General features: G+C 44.2%; 2 protein-coding genes across 3 annotated transcripts in view; both read left to right on the top strand.

Moving 5' to 3' along the window:
• Window positions 1-326: 326 nt before the first annotated feature.
• agxta (alanine--glyoxylate and serine--pyruvate aminotransferase a) lies at window positions 327-4,194 on the top strand. The gene is made up of 11 exons (XM_019897215.1): window positions 327-973; window positions 1,427-1,619; window positions 2,113-2,177; window positions 2,247-2,347; window positions 2,415-2,485; window positions 2,641-2,725; window positions 2,831-2,929; window positions 3,010-3,079; window positions 3,188-3,283; window positions 3,404-3,532; window positions 3,971-4,194. The coding sequence occupies exons 1-11, from the start codon at window positions 815-817 to the stop codon at window positions 4,076-4,078; spliced, it is 1,176 nt and encodes a 391-aa protein (XP_019752774.1). The 5' UTR covers window positions 327-814; the 3' UTR covers window positions 4,079-4,194.
• A 980-nt stretch (window positions 4,195-5,174) lies between these two features.
• Window positions 5,175-8,744, top strand: part of cep63 (centrosomal protein 63) — a 5,382-nt gene continuing 1,812 nt past the window's right edge. Inside the window, exons 1-10 of one of the 2 annotated variants that reach the window (XM_019897208.1) lie at window positions 5,175-5,629; window positions 5,716-5,893; window positions 6,089-6,184; window positions 6,512-6,637; window positions 6,750-6,917; window positions 6,994-7,076; window positions 7,187-7,330; window positions 7,457-7,550; window positions 7,946-8,011; window positions 8,205-8,389. In XM_019897208.1, the coding sequence (XP_019752767.1) occupies window positions 5,589-5,629; window positions 5,716-5,893; window positions 6,089-6,184; window positions 6,512-6,637; window positions 6,750-6,917; window positions 6,994-7,076; window positions 7,187-7,330; window positions 7,457-7,550; window positions 7,946-8,011; window positions 8,205-8,389 (1,181 nt within the window). In that variant the 5' untranslated portion in view covers window positions 5,175-5,588. The remainder of the gene's footprint in view (window positions 5,630-5,715; window positions 5,894-6,088; window positions 6,185-6,511; window positions 6,638-6,749; window positions 6,918-6,993; window positions 7,077-7,186; window positions 7,331-7,456; window positions 7,551-7,945; window positions 8,012-8,204; window positions 8,390-8,744) is intronic. The other variant, XM_019897207.1, reaches the window with a different exon arrangement.

An 8,744-nucleotide genomic window follows, 5' to 3' on the forward strand; every position in this document is an offset into this window, starting at 1 on the left:
TGCAGCTGCACACCTGTTGGTCATTAGGTAATTAGTGGCTTTAAAAGGACTCCCAGCCCGAGCAATCATTGTCGGGTCATTGTTGCTTCTTGCTGCTGTCATGTTTGTTTGTCAGTCCTGTTTAGATCATGTTTTTTGTCATGTTTCTGTTATTGATAGTTTTGAGTTTCAGTCATGGTTTTTGTTTGATACTTTGGACTTTGTTTGTTTAGGATTTAGTTTTCTGTGTTTTATCAATACACTTCTTCAAATACACCCTGCTCCTCCCTCTTGCCTGCTTTTTTGGGTCCACCACCACCTCGCAAACGTGACAACCAATCTAAATACATACAATACAAAAAAGTTAGCATATAGTGTATATAAATATGCAGAAATATATCCTCAATAGTTAAGATTATTTATTTGTGTATTTTTGTTTATTTATGCACATTTTTAAAATACATTTGTTCATTTAGATTCTGAAAATAACAATTATTAAACTTGTAAAGGTTCCAAACAACGATATTGGTTATACACGAACTAAGAATAAAATTTGATTTGGTTTTTGCCTCAACCAAACACAAGAATAAAAACTGGGGAAAAAAAAGAAAAATGACACGCTATGATCAACACTTTCGCCTGATCATTAACTATGACCAATGTGATCAGTTACAATTTGACTGAATTATACAATAAAAACAACAACAACAACAAAAATGTGCAGAGTCATTTGTTAATTATTAACACGAGATTACCACCAAGTCAAACAAAGTTGGAAAACCGAGTGCCTTTCAGTCCCAGTTGAGTTCCCACAGCGATCCACACGTTTGTCGACATGTCCTCTCTGGCGGTGTCACCGCCCGAACGTCTGCGGACCCCCCTGATGGTTCCTCAACGCCACATGTTTGGACCCGGACCCTCCAACGTTCCGCCGCGCATCTTGAGGGCCGGAGCCAATCCCGTCATTGGACACATGCATCCGGAGATTTTGGAGGTAAAGTGAATCAACGGTTGGGGGGAAGGGGTAGGGGACGGGCAGTGGCGCTTCTCTCGGCAGATTTGACAAAGGCCCAAGTTTGGATACCTCCACTAGAAAGGTTTCTTGATGTAAGTCCTCAACGGTTCGGATAAGCCCTAGCTTGTGTTCGAGTAGGTGATGGGATGGCACTGGTCTATGTGCGTAGGTTTTTGGTAGACCTCAATTTGGGTTGGATGCCTCCCTTGGAGCTATAGCGCGACTGCAATGCCTAGGTCGTGGTACGATGGTAAATGAGACACCTTGGTGGAGGTTTTAACTAGACTTCAACGCCAAGAACCACACTCTTGATTAATCTTGTGTACCGGTAGTCCAAACTGAATAGGAGGGCGAGATCCTGGTGCAATATTAAATGAGATGCCATTGTCTTGGATGTACATTCACCAGAATGCCTGTGTTTTTGGTTTGTAGATAATGGCTGACATCCAGGGCGGAATACAGTACTTGTTCCAGACTCGGAACCCGGTGACTTTGGTGCTAAGTGGCACGGGCCACACCGCCATGGAGTGTGCCATATTCAACGCAGTGGAGGCTGGCGACAGCGTGCTGGTGGCAGTCAATGGGGTCTGGGGAGAGCGGGCAGCGGACATAGCAGAGAGGATAGGTAACAGTTAGCATTAGCTTTTTTTTGAGTGTCACCTGCAACCTACTCATTAGAAGATTGGAATTTTCATAAACATTTCTGGTGAAGTGGTTTTAATGTTATAATTTGTTTCCGTTTCAATGGTTTTTAGCCATCATCTTGTCACAGAACAATGATGTGCAGTATGCCAGCTAACTTTCACTAGTTAGCATGAAAATATGAATTTTCACAGAGGGTCAGAAAGGTTTGTATATTTTATATGAAAATTGGTTTGATGATTTGAAACCTTTGTATGTGATAGATATGGGGAAAAAAAGGAAATCAGGAGGGGCAAATGCTTGTTCACAGCACTGTACAAGCATTAACCCTAGCTAATATTAGCTAGCTGAAAATACAAGTGCTACAATCCAATTGAAATGATACCTTAAACCTCAATTCCATCACAAATTTTGACAACTGAATGGCGGATTGATTGCAAATTCTATAGTGGTTTGTATTTTTTTTGACTCAACAGGTGCTCGGGTTAACACCATTGTTGGGTCGCTTGGTGGATTCTTTACCAATGCAGAAATCGAGGAGGTAAACCACACAAGTCAATGTCAAATCATGCTAACAAATCAATAGCAAATGATTGATGTGCTGGGATAGGCGTTAATCAAACACAGGCCTGTGCTGTTTTTCCTGGCGCACGGAGAATCATCCACTGGCGTCCTGCATCCATTGGATGGCATTGGACAACTGTGTCACAAGTAAGAACATTAACAATTAAAGCAGCAGTGTAAAACGATTATTACGATTACGTTCACGCACCATCAGGTACGACTGTTTGTTCCTGGTGGACTCTGTGGCGTCAATAGGGGGAGCTCCAGTGTACATGGACGAACAAGGTGTGACAGGACATCTGGAAGAATCCGTTTTTTCTTATTTGTGATGCTTGTTTACCAATAACGTACTTCAAAGCGATATATTGTGATCTTGATATCTTGTTAATTGTTGTGTAAGTGTGAAGAGAAGTTTCAATCTCTCTGCCGGCCTTGTTTAGGGATCGACATCCTGTACACGGCTTCTCAGAAGGTTCTGAACGTCCCACCGGGTATAGCACCCATCTCTTTCAGTGAGCGAGCATGGTGAGACCTCCCCAGAGCATGAACTTGAACACGTCGCAACATTGTGGAGCGACCATGTGTCAGTGATCACATGCATTGTCGTTGTACGACCGGTTTCACCCACAGTCGAAAAATATTCAACCGCAGAACAAAGCCGGTGTCGTTCTTCTTGGACCTGAGCTTGCTGTCCAACTACTGGGGATGTGATGGCAAAGCCACTCGAATGTAAAAACTCCTTTAAAAATGTTTCAAAGCAGAAATCTTTCCAGGAACTAAGCAACACCTCCTTTTTGTCCAATGCGTAGGTACCACCACACAGGCCCTGTCTCTGCTTTTTACTCCCTCAGGGAGAGCCTGGCCATCCTTGTGGAGGAGGTGAGGTTGAATCATTGTTTTAGTGGCTCCAAAGACTCAATTGGGTTGTTCGCAGTAAATATTTAACAATAAGGGATGGACTGTATCTAATTGTCTCTTGCTCGGCAGGGTCTGGAAAGTTCTTGGAAGAGGCACACGAACGTGACCGAATATTTCCACACCGGTTTAGAGCATATGGGACTCAAACTCTTCGTGGAGGATAAGGTGAAACGTTTGAGTTGTTTTAAATTCAGAAAAACTCCGAAGTCTGGCCACTTGTATCCCATTTTAGCACTGCAACGATAATGATGATAATTTCTAATACTAATTATGTTTTTTTCCAAGGCTTTGAGGTTGCCGACGGTGACGACAATCGTGGCTCCAGATGGATACGACTGGAAGGAGATCACAGCCTACGTCATGAAGAGGCACAACTTGGAGATCTCCGGGGGGCTGGGACCCTCCGCCGGCATGGTATTGTGCAACCCACCCCTTTACGTATCTAGTGAGCTAGAGTGTGACAGACCTATCCTGCTAGAAACATGGCTAACTGGCTCCTTAATGAGCTGTCTGACAACAAAGTCTGCTTCCCCTCTATCTATCTAGTTAGCAAGTAACCTATATGTGTGTCTAGCTACCGAGTTAGCTCTCAACCTATTTAGCTACCCAGCATGGCATGTAATTCACCTATCCATCTAGCAACCTATTTAGGTACCCATCAACTTATCTAGTGATCATATCAACTACCTATCTAGCCAGCTTGTTGAGTACCGGTTGATCATATCACCTTCCTAACTAACTAGCAAAGTACAAGCTGGTGTCATGACCTACTTACTTCGGAACCAATCTTAGTACCCACATGCCTACCTACTTAACACATCACTAAGCAACCTAATGTGTTGGCTGTTGCAGGTACTTCGCGTTGGTCTGATGGGATGCAACAGCAGCATTACAAATGCTGACCTGGTGCTGGCTGCTCTGAGGGATGCGTTGACGCACTGTCACAAGAGCAAAGTCTGATTCTCAACATTAGCATCATAATAGTTTCACACTGTCACTGACAAGTTGACATGATTTGTGACATATGAGATCTTGTTATAATAGAAAAATGAAGAAAATAAATGTAATTATAAACACCAGCTCATTATTTACTTTTTATTGTGTCACCGTTCCTATTTTCAGTCTCTGCCGTGAAGAAATGGGAGATTACAATACAACATTACTTCGGAAAAATAAAGACTAGTCATCATAGTTCACCATCTGGGAAGCAAAATGTGCTTGGCTCAATGTTGTTTGTCACTCCATGATGACTTACAGTAATTCTGATGCATAAAACAAAAGAAAATTGCTCTGATCATTGTACAGTATATCATCCATCCATCTTCTAATCTGCTTATCCTCAATCGGGGCGCGCTGGAGCCTATCCCAGCTGTCTCCGGGCAGTAGGCAAGGTACAACCCAAACTGGTGCTAGCAAGGCACATATTTGTGCTCACAATCATTCTGAAGGACAATTTGGAGTGTCCAATCAACCTACCATCCATGTTTTGGGAATGTGGGAGGAAACCGAAGTCCCAGAAGAAAACCCACGTAGGCACGGGGAGAACATGCAAACTCCACACAGCAAGGCCGGAGCCAGAATCGAACCCTACACTTCTGCACTGTGAGGCCAAATTGAGTTTAAAAAAAAAAAACTTTTTTTTTTTTTTTTTTATTTAACTCCTTGCTGCCTACGTAAATGAGGTGACGGCGGCAAAGGGGGGAGGTGCTTCTCCACAACCAGAAATATTTGTTTTTAACGTTATTTAAAGTTATTCCCTCGGAGTCCAATTGACGAGGGTAAATGTATAAGCTTCAACGAGCTAGATGATAGCAGTTAGTTTGAAGAAACAAACTGCGAAAATGTGACATGACGTTTTTGACGTTTTCGTTTTTCGCTGCTGTCGTCGTTTCCATAGTTTCCATCCACTTTTCCTCCGCACAACGTACGACGTGATGACGACACTAAAAGGGCTGGGCATTGCTCAGCTTGTCTTTTAAGTTAGCCGCCTCCCTATTTTTTTCCATCTCATTGTACAAAACAACCAAATCAAACATTAAACGTAAGAAAATAACAATATTAAAAGAAAGAAAATAAAAGTGACATGGTCCGGTGATGTCATCCAGGCTCGCGGCCTACGTCAGACGTGATGACGTAGCACCTGGTTCGGCTTCTCAACAGGACGTATTTTTTTTTCTTTTTATGTACTTCAAAAGTTATTTCCCAAAATGTCCAGTTGAATATCGTAAATGTTAATTTTCATACGCTTAACGAGCTAGCTGCTAGCATTTAGTCTTTTGGAGACCTAAACTATTACGCGTGACGTTACGTCGCTTTGAACGTTTGGTGGCGCCACAGAGGTTGTTAGCTTGGTGTTGCAAGCTGGTTGCTAACCACCATTGAAACAAATGCCTGCAACTTAACTTTATGTACCAAACTAATAAGACTATATGGTCAGTACTCTGTCACCGGAAAACATTAATAAGCCCATATGGAGGCGTGTTGGAGCTCCTTGCTAAATTCGGACCTCAGGTTAGAGTCATGCAACTTGTTTCGAATCGCATGCTGGCGGCTAGCTCACTCACACGTTCACATTTGTCTATCTGCAAATTCTCCAGCTCCGTTTTGTTGGCGTGCGAGCCAGAGCTCCAGGAGCTGATGCGGCAGGTCGACATCATGATGAGCCAGCAGAGAAGCGAGTGGGAGGCGCAGGTGCGGAACCTCAAGCTGCGGCTGAAGGGCTGCCAGGAGGAAATTTCCGCCTCCAGGGTGGTCATCCAGCGCAAGGACCTGGAGGTGAAGCACACGTGGGGGGGTTGATACTACCTTACAACTAGTTTTATTTCCCGGGAGTGTGTGTGTGTGTGTGTGTGTGTGTGTGTGTGTGCGTGTGTGTGTCTGTGTGTGTGTGTGTGTGTGTGTGTGTGTGTGTGTGTGTGTACTATCTTGTTTCGGAAACTCTGACTTTTGTCTTTGGCGTTGTCAATGTAGATTGGAGTTCTCCGTAAGCAGGTGGAGGACGTCCAAGTTGGACGACAGGACCTGGCTACCAAGTACGAAAAGCAGCTCGGAAAAGTCAGCGAGGAGGTGAGGTGCCTTTCTGGGTTGCTTTTGCGCAGGGAGGTGGCACCGTTTTCAGAACAAAAAAATACTCTTCAGACAACGACAATTGTTTTGAACACACGCAGCAACTTTATTTGTGAAAACAAATGCGAGAAAAGCCAGGTTGTGAGGTGTAAAATGTAACAGCAAACACCCACTTCTTCCTCCCTGTTGTGTTCAAAGCAGTGTCACTGTCCTAGAATCGAGATGTTTGATTGTGGGAAGCTGAACTACTGTTTGAAAGAACACGCAGTTTTCCCTCAGTAACATCTGGTTCCCTGGGTTATGTGTAAATATTTTTTTTTTCCTCAGTTGGACAAGTTGAAGAGGAGTTATCAGAAGCTTGAGCGTAGACATGTGAAGAAGGCCATCACTGAGGAATGCAAATCCAAAGAGGAGTACATGTCTGAAGTCAGGATTCTTCAGGCCCAGGTTGAGGTACTACATCGGATATTTTTCTATTATGTCACACGAACTCACATGTGGAAAAAGCCGAAATGTTGTCTGTTGGCACCGCTAGTAAGCAATGGTAACCTTTTGATATGTCCAGGCACAGAGTGCATCGGAGCGCAAACACGCCGACTGCTGCGCCGACGTTAAGCGAATGCGCGCTCAGCTGGAAAAAGTTCACCATGAGCTGCACACGCAGGAAGTGGAACTGGAACGCTTCCGAGCCCTGGAGAACGCGAGGCTGGGACGTGACCGCAGGGAGCAACACGTAAGGGCGAGAGAGAGGGAGCACCTTGCTGACAAAAGTATTCGGAAAGCCAGTCAACTTGTGTTTTGACTGACAGGACAAAACGGAGGAGGTTGAAAGGCTTCACAATGACGTCAGCACACTCAAAAACATGGTGCACGACAAAGAGCAAGCGAGACAGTGCGTAGTCTACCCCACACTTTGTGTATGTGTGTCTAGTTGTGAGTGAGTCAGTGTGTGTGCTTTTGTGTGTACAAGGGTTAGATAACCTTGGTGTGAATGCGTTTCAGCTCATTGGAGGAGTGTTTGGTGTCGCATGATTTTGCCGGTGTGGAGAAGCTTCGTGACGATCTGCAGACGAGGTCCGCAGAGCTTGACCGCGCTCGGGCGAGTGAGGCTCACCTCAAAGGGCAAGTGATGCAACTCAAACAGAGGTAACCCGCTCAGCACCTCCATCTTGTTTTCTTCTTCTTGTCGTGTACTGTGTGCGGGTGTCACTATTATATTGTATTCTCTGTCTCTGCGTTAATGTCTCTGTGTGCGGGTGTGCGCACGTTCAGACTGGAAGAGATGAGCGCCCAGCATGTGAAGGCGCAACAAGAAGCCAGGGTGCTAAAAGACGCATTTGATACCTCAGTAGAAGAAGTGAAAATGGTTCGACATCTTTTTTTTTTTCTCCCACTAGTGACACAACATACTGGAAGGGACATCATCAGGCAGCAAGTCAACAAATGTGATGCTTAATGTTCCCTTTCATTTCGTTTGGTCTGACTAATCCCACCCATTGGTTCAAACTGTATAACACCGTTTTATTCTTTATGTATATGTAATTCCATACACCTCTAAGGTTGCATATTTGCATCATAATTAATAATCCGTACTTCAAATGTACTTCAAATGGAAAATGTGTAATATTTTTACCATTTTACCAAATAACATATCTATGTACGTATTTATTACAATATTTTTATATATTTAGCACATTACATCACATTACAATTTTTTTTTTTTTAACCTATATCATCTTCATATCTCATGTGCATTCTCAGCTGCAAAAGGAGCTGTCTAGGGCGGAGCTGCAGCACAGCGGAGAAGTGGATTTCATGAGGAAGAAGGTTAGTAGTAAATCGCGCCGTACCCACTGGCCGTCCAGTTCCTATTCCGTGGTTATTATAATCACACTCTTATCTTCTATGGTGACTGGACACACTCCAAAAAAAAGACAAAGAAAAAGCAAATCAAGCTTGCGGAGTTAGTACTGGAGATGCTCGCTGTGCTCAAGTCTCGCGAGTTCCCGTGTTCTTGCAGGCCGAGGCGTCTTCCGCAGCATCGCTGGCCTCCCCCACGGAAAGCTGCGTGACGGAGCAGGACCGGTCGCAGCTGAGGCCGGAGGTCGCGCAGACGCCACGCCCGCCCACGTGGGCCGCGGGCGGACACAGGCCGGCCTTGCACGGACAGGCTGCGGGCGACCATTCGAAGACCGCTGCGGAAAGGTATGCCAAGCATACTGTATTCAACTTCAAATTACCAGAAGAGTTGAGTTGAGTTGAGTTGAGCTGAGAAGAACATAAAAGCATGAGCAACTTTATAGGTGAACTGGAGAAATTATTCTGATCGCAGGGGATCATCGGGACTGACCTGTAATGCGAATGGCGAATTAAATCAAGTTAAATTATTCAACACAAACCACATTCACATGAGGCTCATCAGTAGTATAAACTGGGGGATTATGGAAAAAATAATCATCACAATTTGATTCACAATTAAAAAAAAAAAAAAAAAAAAACATTGATTGATTTCAATACTCAAAACTGGGACCGCGTGTCTCATCGTTCTGTACCATATCAT

This window comes from Hippocampus comes, unplaced genomic scaffold (assembly GCF_001891065.2).
Source record: "Hippocampus comes isolate QL1 unplaced genomic scaffold, H_comes_QL1_v1.1 scaffold22, whole genome shotgun sequence".
In the NCBI taxonomy this organism is placed as follows: domain Eukaryota; kingdom Metazoa; phylum Chordata; class Actinopteri; order Syngnathiformes; family Syngnathidae; genus Hippocampus; species Hippocampus comes.